General features: G+C 42.7%; 1 protein-coding gene across 1 annotated transcript; it reads left to right on the top strand.

Moving 5' to 3' along the window:
• The first annotated feature begins 14,842 nt into the window (after positions 1-14,842).
• On the top strand, positions 14,843-15,386 carry FHIT (fragile histidine triad diadenosine triphosphatase). The gene has a single exon (XM_063427590.1). It carries the CDS (start codon positions 14,879-14,881, stop codon positions 15,323-15,325), a length of 447 nt encoding a protein of 148 aa, XP_063283660.1. The 5' UTR covers positions 14,843-14,878; the 3' UTR covers positions 15,326-15,386.
• Positions 15,387-16,048: the final 662 nt, after the last annotated feature.

The raw sequence follows: 16,048 nt of genomic DNA, 5'->3' as shown, positions 1-16,048 counted from the left end.
TTTTGTCGTTGAATAGAAAACTGTGTAATTCTTTTTTTTTTTTTTTTTTAATCTGGCTCCTAACTTTTTTAGCTGCTCCTAGAATCAAAGCAAATTTGTCAAGCCCTGTATTGATATAAAGTAGACTTCACAGGCTATTACATAAGGTTATTTTGACACTTTTTACAGAGCTATTTTATCACTAATCTCTGCTAAATATTGTAGTAAAATTGTGTATTGTATTTTTTATTTTTTTACATACACACATATAACATGTTTTTAAAATGTGTATTTTGTAAAGCTTGTGTGTGCTATTCCTGTAAAAACCATATAGATTTTTTTTTTTTTTTTTAAATCTCTTTTTTTATTGAGGCATAAAAGTTTGTAGATACAGAATTCAAGAAAGGGTAAGTTACAGTTTCACATAGTTCGGGTATAATACAATGCAATATATAACATCCCTAAAAAAGAGAAAAGTGGTAGCCTCAATTGTTTTTTTTTGTTGTTTTTCTTTTAGAATTCACTATTTAAGGATTTTTGTAAAAGAGGAAAACATAATTCAAATGCAGGAGAATATCAAAAATATTAGCTTTAAATAAATCGCCTAGTACATCATAATAGAATACGTGTAAAGCATTGTGTATGTCTGTCCACCGACAGACAACATCGCAGTATAGCACCGTATATGTGAATTGCACTATAGTGTTTTAGCGTTCCTGTCGTGAAAGTGTGTCATAGGGTTCAAGGGTAGGAAGGAGTTACAGGAGGAGGAGGGGGGGGGGGCGAGAAGAAGAGAGAGGGAAGGAACAAAGTATATACCAACAGAGTACACTAAGATAGATTAGAATAGAATAGAATGACCCCCTAAAATCAACACCATCCCGTCTGGCATACAGTGAGCACATTATCGTTTAATTATGTATGTTCGGGGGGCAACCTCCGGCGTTGCTTGAGCGTGTGTGTGTTGGGTTCCAGCAGGTCATCCAGCCTCCCAGTAGTATCTGTTTAGGGATGCTGACAGAAGAGAGAGAGGATGAAGGGGTAACAAGAACGTGCCTGTTGTATGGAGGGCGTGGGTGGAGGGTTATGGCATTAGGAAGCGCAAATTGGCCTTGCACCGGGGTGCCTGGCGCCCCCCTGTGTGTTGCCGTTCCCATCGTCTCAGCCCCGTGTGTTTCGTGATATGAATACAAACCATGGGAACCACCGCTCGGCGTGTTTGCCTCCTCTGTCCTGTAGGGATGCCTGCAGTGCTTCAGCCCCTTGGATATCCTCAACCCTGCGAATCCATTCTTCTTCGCTGGGTATTTCTGTCCGTTTCCAGTACAACGGGATGAGCGATTTGGCCGCATTTAAGAGATGTCAAAGGATTGATTTTTTATAGGAGGACAGTGACATCTGCGATATGTGTAGGAGGGCCAGAGCGGCCGACCAGTCCGTCATGTCGCCCAATATTTCTGTTATTCTTTGTCTGATCAAATTCCAGAATGGGGTGATTTCGCTGCACTCCCACCAGATATGTATCATTGTCCCACTTCCCCTATGGCATCTCCAGCATGTTGGTGCGACGGTCGGGAAAATCCTGTGCAGAAGGACCGGAGTTCTGTACCAGGAGGCAATCAGTTTGTAGTTTGTTTCTTGATATTGGGAGCTGACCGAGCTCTTATGTTGCCACAGAAGTGCCTTGTCCCATTGTTGTGGTGTGAAGGTTGTGTCCATCCGCTCCTCCCATTGTCTGCGGAACATCGCGCTCGTCGCCAGGTGCCCTGTCAGAAGGTGTTGATAGAGTGTAGAAATAGCATTGTCCAGTATGATCCTTCTCTCGCAGCAGTCCTCAAACCACATGCGTGCCCTATGTAGTCGTTCCTTGTTCCGCGTACTATCATGATAATGCTTCACCTGTAAGTAGCAAAATATTGCCAGTGGTGTCCGGGGTCGTCCCTCCAATAAGGCGTCCAGGGGCTGTAGTGATCCATTCCGCAGAACCGTATGGATTGGTATGTAGTCGCGTCCTTACCCAAAAAGCCACGTTGTTGGTGGAAATCCACCCCCTATTTCTTTGTTGTGTGTGATGGAAAGCATTGGACAAGGTGTAGGCGAGATGTGGGGTACCTCCCTCATGGAATTCCAAGTATACAGCGTTTGTTCCATCAGTCCCTCCTTAGAGATTATCTGTGCCCTTCTAGCTGTCCCTCCCCAGATGGCTGGTTGCATTGGAGCTTCAGGGTTGTCCTGTCTCAACGTCACCCATTGTTTTTGTTGAGGTTCTGCGTGCCACTCGACTATACGTTGCAGAACCGTGGCTTGGTGATACTTTCTGAAGTCTGGCAGCACCAGGCCACCACGGTGACTGGGTAGACACAGCAGGTCATGTCGTAGTCTTGCTCTCTCCCCCCGCCATACGTATCTTATGACCGCAGATTTTAACGCGGAGAAGAAGGTGGTCGGTAGAGCCAGTGGTATTGTTTGGAACAGATAAAGCAGCCGTGGTAGGATGTTCATCTTCAGAACTGCTATCCGCCCATGCCACGAAATGTGTGGGTGCGCCCATCTTTCCAAGTCCGTTGTTACTTTCTTCAGGAGGGGGGCAAAGTTGTGTCGGTATAGATCATTGGGGTTTGGGGTTATGCAAATGCTAAGATATTTCATTCTCTGAAAGCACCACCGGAATGGGAACAATGATTCTAGAGCCGCGTATTCATCCTCGGGCGTAGAGACGTTTAGTACTTCGCATTTTGATAAGTTGAGCTTGAAGCCTGAGATCGAGAGAATATCTCAAACTCCGACAGCAGGCAGGGCATCGCAATTCGAGGGTTCGTTATATAAAATAGGAGATCGTCCGCGTATGCGGCTACCTTATGGTTCGTGCCCAGCCATGTGAAGCCACTAATGTCCGGATGCTGGCGCAGCCTCTGAAGCAAGGGTTCCAACGAGATGGCAAAGAGTAGCGGAGACAGAGGGCATCCTTGCCTCGTACCATTGGAGATCTCGAAATCTCCGGTAAGAGCTCCGTTGACCCGCACCGCGGGCCGCGGTTTGTCGTACAGAGCCCAAATCATCGTGAGGAATTTGAGTCCCAGTCCCATCTGGCCAAGGGTGGCGAACATATACGGCCATTTCACACGGTCAAAAGCCTTCTCTGCGTCCGTGGAAAGCAAGAGAAGGGGTTGCTGTGTTTTCCTTGCCTGGTGTTGTAGTGCGAAGAGCCGGAGCGTGCTATCCCTCGCCTCCCGTCCTGGTATGAATCCCGTCCTTGTGGATAAGGGAGGGAAGAATGGATTGGAGTCTGTTAGCTAGCACTTTTGTAAAAAGTTTTGTGTCAACGTTCAATAACAAGATCGGACGGTAGCTACCACAGAGTGATGGATCTTTTCCAGGTTTAGGGAGAACAGTAATGGTAGCTGCTAAGGTTTCGGCGCCAAAGCGACCCCCATCTGCGACAGCGTTTAGGGCCTTTGTGAGTAATGGTAGAACTATCGATGAAAACGTTTTATAATCCGTGGAGAATCCATCCGGGCCTGGTGCCTTCCCCCTCTTGGTTGCCTTTAGTGCCGCCGCTAGTTCGTCCTCCGTGACCCGGGTCTCCAGGTTGGTTGCTGTATCCGGTGGGATTGTGGGTCCGACCGTTTCGCGGAGGTAGTCTTGCGTGCGTGCCATGATCGTCGCCGATTGTGATCGTGTTTCCTTTGCATCTAGGTTGTATAGGGATCGATAGAACGACTGGAATTCCCCTGCAATGTCCGCTGGTAGGCCGGAGATCCCGCCCGAGGTGATGTGTAGCTTGCGAACCTGAGTGCGGGGCGTCTTGCCCCTCGGCAGACGGGCGAGGAATCGTCCCCCCTTATTAGCATGAGTATAAAAAAATGCCTTAGTGCGTTGCAGGGAGCGGTGGTGGCGTTTCATAAGGAGCTCCTTTAGCTGTCGCCTAGTCTGCATTAGGTCCCGGTAAGTCTCCAAAAGGCGTGATCTTTTATGCTGGGTTTCCAGTTCCGTGATTCGTCTGTAGAGGTAAGCCATCTCCCCCATCGCTGCCTTCTTCTTATACGTAGCTATGCGTATAAGCGTGCTCCTAATGACGCTTTTATGAGCTTCCCAGAGCGATATCGGAGAGATGTCTGGAGTTGCGTTTTCTTGGAAATAGTGGGTCAGGGCTTGGGAAACCTGTTCCCGCGTGCCAGGGTCCAGGAGCAGAGTCTCGTTAAGTCTCCACGTCGAGGTTCGAAAGAGTGGAGACTCGAGTTCCGCTACAATGGGGCCATTGTGCGACCACGAAGCGGGTTCTATCTTGGCTGAGATCAGTCGCGATAACCCCGCTTGTCTGATAAAAAGATAGTCGATGCGAGAGTACCTATTGTGGATTGGCGAGTAGTATGTGAAGTCCTTCACGGAGGGGTTGAGCGTTCTCCAGCAATCAGCTAGGTCCATATTGCCCAGGGCTCTCCGGATTGCCCGTAAATGTAGTTGTGCGATGCTGCTATGTCCCGTGGAAGAATCCAAAATGGGGTCCAACGGGACATTGAAGTCGCCCCCGAGGACCAGGATGCCCTCCGAGAAGTCATTTAGTTTTGCTAGGGTGCTTTTCAGGAACATGGCTTGTCGTTTGTTGGTGACATAAATGTTGGCAAAGGTATAAATCTTGCCTGCCATTGCCCCTTTTAAAAAGAGGTATCTGCCTTGTGTGTCGGTAACGGTGTCCAGTACCTGGAATTCCAGTTCCGTGGAGATCAATATCGCTACCCCGGCCTTCCTCGCCGTGGGGTGGTTGCAGAAGTGTTTGTTGGGTATGATTTATTCTGAAGCTTAGGTGTCGTGCCGGATCGAAAGTGTGTTTCCTGTAGCATCGCCACTGACGTGCGTCTTTTCCTAAGCTCGCGCAAGAGGTGAGTCCTCCGTTCCGGAATGTTCAATCCCCTGCAATTAAGAGTGAGGACAGATATGGGTGCCGGCTGATAGGCCATGGTGTCTCAGTGTATGAGGGATATGTGTGGTGAGCGATGAGTACCCAGATCTCCTCCCACCTTGATACGGCTTTTGTCACTCCGCGTGGGCGCGGGCTCCCGTGGCAGGCCAATTGGAGCGGGGAGGAAAGGGGTCTGCTCTATCTGGTAGTGAGGGCAGCGATGGGGTGGGGTGAGAGAAGGGAGGTGGAAGGGAAGAGAGAGTGGCCGGGAGGAGGTGGGAGTAGGCAAAGATAGGGGCGGGTTAGAGGACAGAGGGAGAAGAAGGAAAGAAAAGTAAAGTGAAGTAAACTTCCCGGTTAGTGGGTGTTTACGCCGGGGTAAGAGATACCCCAAGAGGCGGGGTGTCTCGTGCCACGGCGGGTAGCACAGGGGTCACGTCCTGGTAACCAGACCTTCAGACGATGACCATATAGATTGTTGTGACAAACTGCCATTTGCCACTGGGCATTGGAGAGGACTGATTGCTAGCCTCCTGCCCTGCAACTATGGCCCTGGGATGTATTGATCTTTAAGAGCTGTATTTAGGCTTATGGACTTTTATTGTACAGTGTTGGCCCTTTTAAAAACAGTGTATGGACACATGGAAACTTTGTGGACACTTTTTTTCTTCCCCTTTGAATCCCTGGGAAAGTGTGGCTCTTCCCCTCCCCCAGCTCCATTGTTCTCCAGCAGGGCGTTGTCCCAGGGACACTGACAGACCAGTGGGAACTGGTTTGGGCAGGAAAAGCCATGCTTGCAATTGATAATAAAGGGACCTCAACCTAACTTTTTAACCCCTGGACGGATTCATGTGATTTTTACATATGTTGCTCCCCAAGTTATGCTGAATATGTTTTATTCGTTTGTGATGTAAAATCAGGGAGTTATAAAAATGTATAAAAAGTATTAGCTTGGAGATAATTGAGTAGATACAGTAAGAAACTCAATTATCTCACAAGCAGAGGGTAGGGAATCTGTGGGATGTAACCGTTATCTGGTTGGTTAATGTCTAATTGCCTGTGGGCGTCTCCCTTGCAGGGGAGCACTGCATAAAAGCAGAGTGTGTGCCATTAAACCAGAGTTCTTCTTGATCCCTCAAATCGTAGCCTTGTCTCGTTATTGGAGGGAGCTGTTATAATCACACTCTGCATACTCTCCTGAGCTTGAATCACTCAGCTCTTTTAAGAGCTGTTCCTGTTATGCTCTCTTTGGAGGAGAGGTCTTCCCCACACAGTCCTGGATGCTGGAGGTTCATACAGGGTGGAAGGAAGAGGTCTTTCCCACATGGTCCTGGAGGACAGAAGCTGATCCAGGGTGGAAGGAAGACGGTGAGACTCCAGTCAAGCTACGGCGGTTGTGGTGTTCGGTGCGGTGCTTGTGGTCCTCGGCGCAAGCTAGGAAGCGTCCATCAACGGAGGGTACTCGGTCGGAGTACGGGGAGCTCCGTTACAATTGTTTTTAGCTGCATCTGCTGAACACAATACACACTATTCTGTGAAGCTACAATGCCAAGCTTTTTCAGTTTCTATAGTTTGAATTTTCATAGATGGATTTGATGGTCCCATGTCTAATTTTGTAGCATTATAACAGTTTGAATAACCTCACAAAGGCCTTCCATTTGAGAAAGCAGACACTTCAGACATCTTATATGGCATATATCGTACCTTAAGTTGCAGCCATTTTTTTCACCAATTTATGTAACATTTTGTATAGAGAAAAAAAAAAGTTTTTTTTTTTTTTTTTTTACAAACATGTTGCATTTTTGTTGGGTATTTCGCACATGTGCCAGTGTCCTAAAATTATGCTCAGTTACCTCATCTGAGTAAATCAGTATGCCCAAAGTCACTCTTTTGTGAAGATACAGTGCTGTAAAAGAGACGTGTCCATTTCAGATATTTAAGTGTAAATTTTCATAGATGTTTTCATAGGTCTGTGTTCTATTTTGAAGTAGGCTGCTTATTCCAACTACCCCACAAAGGCATACAACTTCTTAAAGAAGACAGGGTATTTTAAAAAGCATACTTTGAACCTTAGCGTTAAACAATTTCTACCAAAAAATTGTACCAAGTGTAGTTAGTATTTAGCATTTTTTTTCCTGCCTTTTTGACACACACAGTGTGTTTGTACTGCATATTTCGCAAATCTGATTCATTCGCAAGCATGTCAAACTCAAAGGCTAGCACGGGCTGAATAAACAAGGTTTAAAGGATCACTATAGGGTCAGGAACACAAACATGTATTCCTGACCCTATAGTGTTAAAACCAACATCTAGCCACCCATGCCTCCATAAATATAGCAACATCTTACTGGATTCAAGCCAGAAGCTGTAAATCTGCATGCTGTTTGCCTAAAAAAAACAAGCAGTCTGCTGGCATCATCAGAAGTGGTGGCCTGATCCAATCACAATGCTTCCACATAGGATTGGCTGAGACTGACAAAGAGGCAGATCAGGGGCAGAGCCAGCATGATTCAAACACAGCCCTGGCCAATCAGCATCTCCTCATAGAGATGAATTGAATCAATGAATCTCTATGAGGAAAGTTCAGTGTCTGCGTGCAGAGGGAGGAGACACTGAATGTTTGGATGCATTTTAGGCAGCCATGACCCAGGAAGGATCTATCTGAGGAGTGGCCAGTGAAGTTATCACTAGGCTGTAATGTAAACACTGCATTTTCTCTGAAAAGACAGTGTTTACAGCAAAAAGCCTGAAGGTTATGATTCTACTCACCAGAACAAATAGCGTCCCTTTAAGTCCCTTTAAGTTTGTGGGCCGCACAAAAACCACAAACTTAAATTTTCATAGTAGGTTTATTTTGAAAAGCACAATATATATATAAAAAAAATTGGCACCCTCATCTATACTAAACCCCAGCCCCCTCGTCTATATGACGAGGTCTTGGGAGATTTGCTTGTCGATTGGGGTATAAAGGGGGGATATTTCAATCGTTTTTCTCCGTTCGCAGCTCAGAGCTCCCTTTTCTTGCGTCCGTTCGCTTCGGCGTTCAAGCTCCACCTCCAAAAAAAAGTTGTTTTTTTTTTGTTTTTGTTTTTTTAAGTGTTAACTAGCTGCCACATTATCTGAAAAACATTTGACTGACTGATCCTGCCACAATGAACCCCAAGTGACTAGCTGCCACAATAGGATAAATTTCAAAGAGATCTGAGGAAGGTAGGTTAGTAGCCTCCACAGGCCAATAATCCATAAACTACCTGTCCCCAAAATGAGAAATAGACGCACAAAGCCTGTATGAGCAGCCGCATCGGTCGAGATGACCTGAGAATCATCAGACAATGGACAAACCAATTGTCCACGAACTCTTGCCACATAAGTAAATCTGCTCTGGCGTTTTGATTAATAGAGATCATGCTGTAATTGTCTGCGTCATAATAGCCTGGAAATAAAGGAACGGCCCTGAGGAGTGATCCTCATGGCATAGTTTAACGTGCCTAATAAAGATTGTAAATCTCTCTGTAAAAAGCTCCCAGACTCAGGAATTTGTGCAAATTGTCCTTGATTCTCAGGAGCTTGTCTACGTGGAGTCTGGCTTCTAATAAAACAGAATCCAATTGTATTACTAGAAAAACCAAGCAGGTGGTAGGACCAGCAGTCTTGTCCAGTGACAGAGGGACCTCTAGACAAGAAAACAGTACTTGAGCGCTGTTAAGGCTTTGTGGAACATTGGTCCCATCCGCAACGGTCAAGAAATCATATAGGTAATGGATCACAACTGGCACTTGACGACGTTGAGGAGGAGCAAAGACATGAAAGAGCATCGGGCTGCAAAGTAACTTTTTTCTCCATTTTATGCTGTGCAGATGCCACAACGAAGTAATGATGGGTAGCAGCTTAAAAGCGTTTTTTAAGATCTGTCTTACTAAGCAATGCAGCTTTGCCAATCTTCAGTATAGGTAGTATAGCTTTGTCTACGAAGGCATGGAGAGAAAATGCATGGGAAGGAATGCTAGGGATAGCAGAAGAATGTGGAGCGGAGAGGTGAATTGTCATTCTTTTTTTTTTTCGTGAATTTTCTTGTAGCAATACCAATGGGCTAGTATGCCAGTCTGCAAACGTGTGGGTGGAGAAAGGGCCTATCATAAAACCTTGGCTAGTTTCTTGCTGAATGAGCAAATCTACCGTGCTAGGTTATATGCGCGGTATGCGCATTCGCGAGCTGACTGACAGCTCAGCTCGCTGTCTATGCCCATCCCCCTCTTACGGCAACCCTCCTAACCCAAAGTAAGTATGCAAACACAGTATATAGAGATATCTCTATATATAGTGTTTGTATACAAACACACACATTTTAAGCCCTTAAGGACAGAGCTTCGGAAGCTTGTCTTTCACTTTATGACAACGGCATTTTTTGCTGTTTGCGTTCAACTGCAATTTGCATTTGACTAATTTATTGCACCGACGCATATTATATACCGTTTTTTAAAGGACAGAAAGGGCTTTCATTTGATGTAACATATATATATATATATATATACATGCTTATTTATTATAAAAAAAAATACAGAAAAATGCAAAAAAAATGAGAAATGTAGATTTTTTTTTACAGTTTTTGCAATAATAATGTGTGCCTAATTAGTGAAGGTTAATGAAAGTAATTAAAAATAAATTAATTTAGTTGTTCTGATTTATAGAATATATAATGTGTCTGGGATTTTAAGTTTTTTTTGGTAGTTACAGGTCACAAAGCACAAGGAGTAAAATAAACTTTTAATGTGGAGCGATTTTAGAATTTGGTATGTTTGTCTTGTAAGCTTAATAGCCATAAAAGAAAACAAAATTGCCACACAAAAGTATATATTTATATAAAGTAGACACCACAGGCTATTTACCTAAGGTTGTTTTGACACTTTCTACGTAGCCATTTTACCGCCAACCTCTGCTAAATATTGGAGTAAAATTGTGTTTTTTGGGGGTTTTCGCACACAAACTTATAACAAAGAACTTCTCATGTGTATTTTGTAAAGTTGGTGTGTGCTATTCCTGTACAAAGTTTTATTATGTGTTCAGTTACTTCTGCTGAGTACAAAGGTACCCCCATTGTATGTCTTTGGCACTATTTCGTGAAGCTACAGTGCCATATAGGAGACCTGTCCTTTTCAGTATTCACAGTCGAATTTTGAGAGACGGATTTAATGAGCCTATGCTTCCATTTGGGGTATTATAACAGTTTGACTGTTCAAAAAAACCCCACAAAGGCCTACCATTTGTAAAAGTAGACACTCCAGGGTATCTCATAAGGTGCATATTGTGCCTTAACATGCCCCCATTTTTTTACGATTACATGCCAAAGTATGTGGTAAAAAATAATTTTGTGCATTTTTTACATACGGATTGCATTTTTGCTGGGCATTTTGTATATTTCATATGTGCCACTAAGTTCAAACCCCCCAAATTATGCTCAGCTAAGTCTTCTGAGTAAAAGGACACCCCCATTGTATGTCTATGGCACTATTTCGTGAAGCTACAGTGCCATACAGGAGACCTGTCCTTTTCAGTATTCACAGTAGAATTTTGAGAGACGGATTTAATGAGCCTATGCTTCCATTTGGGGTATTATAACAGTTTGACTGTTCAAAAACACCCCACAAAGGCCTACCATTTGTAAAAGTACTCCAGGGTATCTCATAAGGTGCATATTGTGCCTTAACATGCCCCCATTTTTTTACCATTACATGCCAAAGTATGTGGTAAAAAATAATTTTGTGCATTTTTTACATACGGATTGCATTTTTGCTGGGCATTTTGTATATTTCAAGGACACCCCCATTGTATGTCTATGGCACTATTTTGTGAAGCTACAGTGCCATATAGGAGACCAAGCCATATCAGTTTTTACCGAATTTTGAATTTTGACGCCGGGCCTATGTGCAATTTCCAAGCATCTTCGCAGGTTTTAAATTCAAACTACCCCACAAAGGCCTACCATTTCTTTAAGTAGACACACCAGGGTATTTCAAAAGGCATATTTTGAACCTTAGCGTGGGATCATTTTTCCGCTAGCGTGTACCAGGTGTAGTGGTAATAAGCGTTTTTTTCTGCCTTTTTGACACACAAAGTGAGTTTGCACAGTATATTTTGCAAACCATATGTGTACTACCACTGTATAATACTTCATATGTTGCTCAGCTATGTCTGCTGAGTACAAAAATACCCCCGTATGTACCTTTGCCAGGTATATGTGGACATTGGAGGGGCACATTTGGGACACAGCCATTCCATTTTTTTTCAAACTTTACATTTTTACGCTGTGCCCATGTCCCATTTTAAGTATTTTACCAGGCTATATAATCCAAATACCCCATAAAGCCATACCATTTCTTAAAGAAAACATCCCAGGGTATTTCAAAAGGCATATTTTGAACCTTAGCGTGGGATCATTTTTCCGCTAGCTTGTACCAGGTGTAGTGGTAATAAGCGTTTTTTCTGCCTTTTTGACACACAAAGTGAGTTTGCACAGTATATTTTGCAAACCTTATATGTACTACCACTGTATAATACTTCATATGTTGCTCAGCTATGTCTGCTGAGTACAAAAATACCCCCGTATGTACCTTTGCCAGGTATATGTGGACATCGGAGGGGCACATTTGGGACACAGCCATTCCATTTTTTTTCAAACTTTAAATTTTTACGCTGTGCCCATGTCCCATTTTAAGTATTTTACCAGGCTATATAATCCAAATACCCCATAAAGCCATACCATTTCTTAAAGATACATCTCAGGGTATTTTAAAAGGCATATTTTGAACCTTAGCGTGGGATCATTTTTCCGCTAGCTTGTACCAGGTGTAGTGGTAATGAGCGTTATTAAATGTATTTTTTTACTTTTTAAAACTATTTTTTAAACTTTTGTTTTGCTTATTAATTTTTTTAACGTTTCCTAAACTTTCGTAAAAATTTTTTTTACAGATTTTTCTAAGCTTTTTTTTTTACGTTAACCCCTAACTAGCAGTAAGCAGCACTAACAGTAAATTCCCCATTTTCCCATAACTCCCACCCACCCCAGCTAGCAAAATATTTAATTATACAATATTTAAATTAGTTAATTAAATAAATTTAACCCCTGAGGGTTAAAAAATAAATAAAAGTTAATCGTCAGGGGTTAAAAAAATATAAGTATAATACTGTGATCTGTATTTTGATCACTGTAGGCAGTGATCGACTGGCAGGGAAGGGGTTAATTTTTATTTGGACTGGGTAAAGGGTTTATTTTTTTTATTTTTTTACTTAAACGTTATTAAAACTTTTTTTTACTTAATTTTTTAACTTTTTAAAGCTTATTTTTAAACTTTTTTTAACGTTAACCCCTAGTTAGCCTAATACTAAATCCCCCAATTCCCCACTAACTTCCACCCTCCCCAGCTAGCTAAATTTATCATTTTAAAAATATTTAAATTAATTAATAAAATAAATTGAACCCCTGAGGGTTAAAAAAAAAAAAATTAACCCTCAGGGGTTAAAGAAAAAATCAGATCATAGTAAAATGTAATCCCTGCCAATTGATCACTGTAGTCAGTGATCAATTGGCAGGGAAGGGGTTATTTTTTTATTAAAATGGGTAAAGGGGGGTGGGATTTTAATTAAACTTTATTTTTTTGTCACCAGGGGGCAGGATCAACACTGATCCATCTCCCTGCACTTCACACTGAACCCGGAAGTGCAGGGAGGCGGAGGTGAGTATACAGAGCACATGTGCCCGCTCAGACATGCTGTCAGAGCGGGCACATGTACTGGGACAGCCGGATCCGGCGATCTGGGGTTAATTTTAACGGGTGACGGACGAGGTCCGTCACTCGTCATTAACGCATTCCCCTGAGTGACGGACCTCGTCCGTCACTCGTCGTTAAGGGGTTAAATAAATCTATTTCTACCTATCTTTTTCTATCTCTATCACTCATCCACACTCAGTCACCCACCCACCCTCAATCACTCAGTCACCCACCCTCACAATCACCAACCCACACTCTGTCTCTCTCACACACTGTCTAACTCACAGTTTCACACACTCTCTCACTGACTGTCTCTCTCACACTGTTTCACTCACACACACTCTAAATTTTTAAAATAAGTGTACTTGCAGTTTGAAGTCAGGAGATCTCTGCATCCTCCTGCCTTCAGCCTGTCAGCTCGAGCCGACTCCCACGCGCTGCTGACAAACTCTGGGAGACAGGAAGCTTGTGCACAGTGCTGCCCTGTGCTCTCTTGACAGCACATCTTAGTGGATGGATGCGAATTACGCATCCATCAACTCGGAAGTCCCTCTGGTGGCAGTCAGAGTGACTGCAACTAGAGGTGCTCCTAGCTTTCAATGTAAACACTGTATTTTCTCAGAGAATACAGTGTTTACATGAAAGAGGCTGCAGGGAGCTATAGTTCTCACCTGAACAACCTCATTAAGCTGAAGTTGTTCAGGTGACTATAGTGTCCCTTTAATGGTAGTGCTTCCTGTTGACGTACAGTCAACTAAGTGAAGAACACTGAATAATCTAAATGTAGATCAATAGACAAGTTTCAGGGTACCATAGGTTTATAAAGCCATGGATAAATATAGTGCAAATGATTGAGGTAAGATTATTAAACTGGGGTGTGATTTTATGTCAGAAATGGATTGACTGTATAAATAACTGGCCAAGTGATGTGCAATCTTGGGGGTGCTAGGAGCAAAATTGCTTGTATATGTGGAGGACAAATGGGGTCCAAGATAACGTATTTAAGTGAAAGGCCTGGCTGAGGACCTTGCATATGGCCAAAGTAAGGGCTGTTTTTATACCTGTAACAGAATGCTCAATGAAGCAGAATAAGGCCGGGAATGAGGGCCTACGAGACCAGATGATGGTCAACAACAACTGGAAAACATAAACATAAAAAAAAAAAAATTGAGAAGGGCTTAGCTTGGCCCCTAGGTCATAATTCATTACTTATTTACATACAACTATACCAACTGAATACCTGGTAAATAATGTTCAATGGAACGGAAATAGGCCATGAAATTATATGAAACCAGGAGATGGTCAATAGTAACTGGAAAACATAAATATGTGTGCAATTGCTGATTTTGCTGACAATGTTGTGTATAATAGGGAGGTGTGAGAAGTTTTTGAGGAAGATACTCCTGCATCAATGTGAAGTACTGCATGGAAGTGAAATGTTGTTTAAGGGAGGAAGAGGCTGTGTGAGAGAAATGGGTCATGCGATCAAGCTGCTGTGTTGGGCCAGAAGCAGGATCATGTGCACATTTTGCCAAGTAGAGCTGTAGACTTTGAAAGAAATGACTCCAGAAAGAAAAGACTGTTTAGAGACCTGGAGATCAGAAGAGCAAAAATATGGATGTGTGTAAGAGGCAACAGATTGAGAAGCAAACTGTGATCCAAGAAAAGGGTCAAGGAGGACTCCATGTATGAAGAAAATAGGGTCAGAGAGATATTTTAGTATAGATTAACTGAGAGGATAATCAGTTGCTGGTGTGATGTAGAAGTGGCCAGGAACATGAGGTAAAAGGAGCGTGATGTTAAGTGAGGAAAAGGAAATTAGAAGAACGATGAGCTACTTGTGCGAAGGGGACGATATGGGCTAGGGTGAGAAAAATGTTAAGAAGGGAGCTAGGAAACTAGAGGGTGCTATCATTTTATAAATAGTTTCTTTCATCTGTATGAGGATGCCATGGATGGTGCAACTAGTAATGTCATTAATGATGTCACTAATTAAATCATTAGTGACATCATTAATGACATTACTAGTTGCATCATTTAATTGTCTGTCGTGGGTTGTAATCAGTGATGTCTGATCATTTAAACGTGTGTGTGTGTGTGTATATATGTGTGTGTATATATACACACACACACACACACGTGTATCATATTTTTTATATGAATTGTGCTTATTTAAACCTGCCAATTTATTTCCAGGTTGTGTCCAGAAGAGCATTTTCATCTCTGATTTATCATGTCTGTCAAATTTGGCCAACATCTCATCAAGCAATCTGTTATTTTTCTGAAGACTGCATTCTCTTTTGCATTGGTAAATAGAAAGCCTGTGGTACCAGGGCATGTGTTGGTTTGTCCAATAAGATCTACAAAACGCTTCAGAGATCTCAGCCCTGAAGAAGTTAGTGATCTTTTCCTCACAGTCCAAAAAGTTGCTAATGTGGTAGAGTGCCATTTTGGTGGTACGGCCATCACTATTTCCCTTCAGGATGGGCCAGAAGCAGGACAAACTGTTCATCATGTTCATGTGCACATTTTGCCTAGGAGAGTTGGAGACTTTGAAAGAAATGACCAGATATATGAAGAACTACAAAACCATGATAAAGAAAGAAAGGACTGTTTAGAGGCATGGAGATCAGAACAAGAGATGGAAACAGAGGCAGCTGCACTTAGAAAATATTTTTAGCATTACAATGGTACTGAACTGGATATTGTAATAAAAACACGTTGTGTCTGTATGAATATGTATGCAATATCTTAATTAAAATGTATCTTATTGACGTTTTGTATTTTTAATTAAGAAAACCGTTTGGAGTACAATAGGAGACATAACACAACATATCCCGATATCTCACATCAGTAACTGTTAGAGCACCCAGACGTTTCAAAGAAATGACCCATGATGTACCTTCAAAGACTTTGTTGCAATATGTACCTGCAACAAAAAAACAAATACTGACACAAATAAGTTATTTGTCAAATCCTACTCTGAATGTTGGCCTACACTGTATATGCTAGAATACATGTTGTATTCAAGGAAGCGAGGTGAAGGGACCCGTCTAGGGGGGTCTGCCTTGACGTTGGCAGGTGGGCATTGGAGTAACTAAATTACCTCCATTTGTTTAAATATACATAGGGATTAAGGAGAGAGCGCAGGTTGGTTTTTACTATATGTATTGGAGCTGATGTATACTGTGGTCGTTGCTGCTGCCCAGGAGTGATGGGAGTGAGCGCAGGACTTTTCTTTTTGTATTTGTATTCACTTTTTGTATCACACAATGCTGCCGCCCATCCCATGTGTTCCGTATTAAGGGTTAATAAGTAAGTATATAGGGGTGTATTTAATAAATACCCCTTTCTGTCTCATTAGAGATATCTTTGCCAGAAGCTCAAGGAAGCAAGGTTAAGG

Source organism: Pelobates fuscus, chromosome 7 (assembly GCF_036172605.1).
Source record: "Pelobates fuscus isolate aPelFus1 chromosome 7, aPelFus1.pri, whole genome shotgun sequence".
In the NCBI taxonomy this organism is placed as follows: domain Eukaryota; kingdom Metazoa; phylum Chordata; class Amphibia; order Anura; family Pelobatidae; genus Pelobates; species Pelobates fuscus.
The sequence above is the reverse complement of the archived record's forward strand: the minus strand, read 5'-3'. Positions and strand labels throughout refer to the sequence as shown.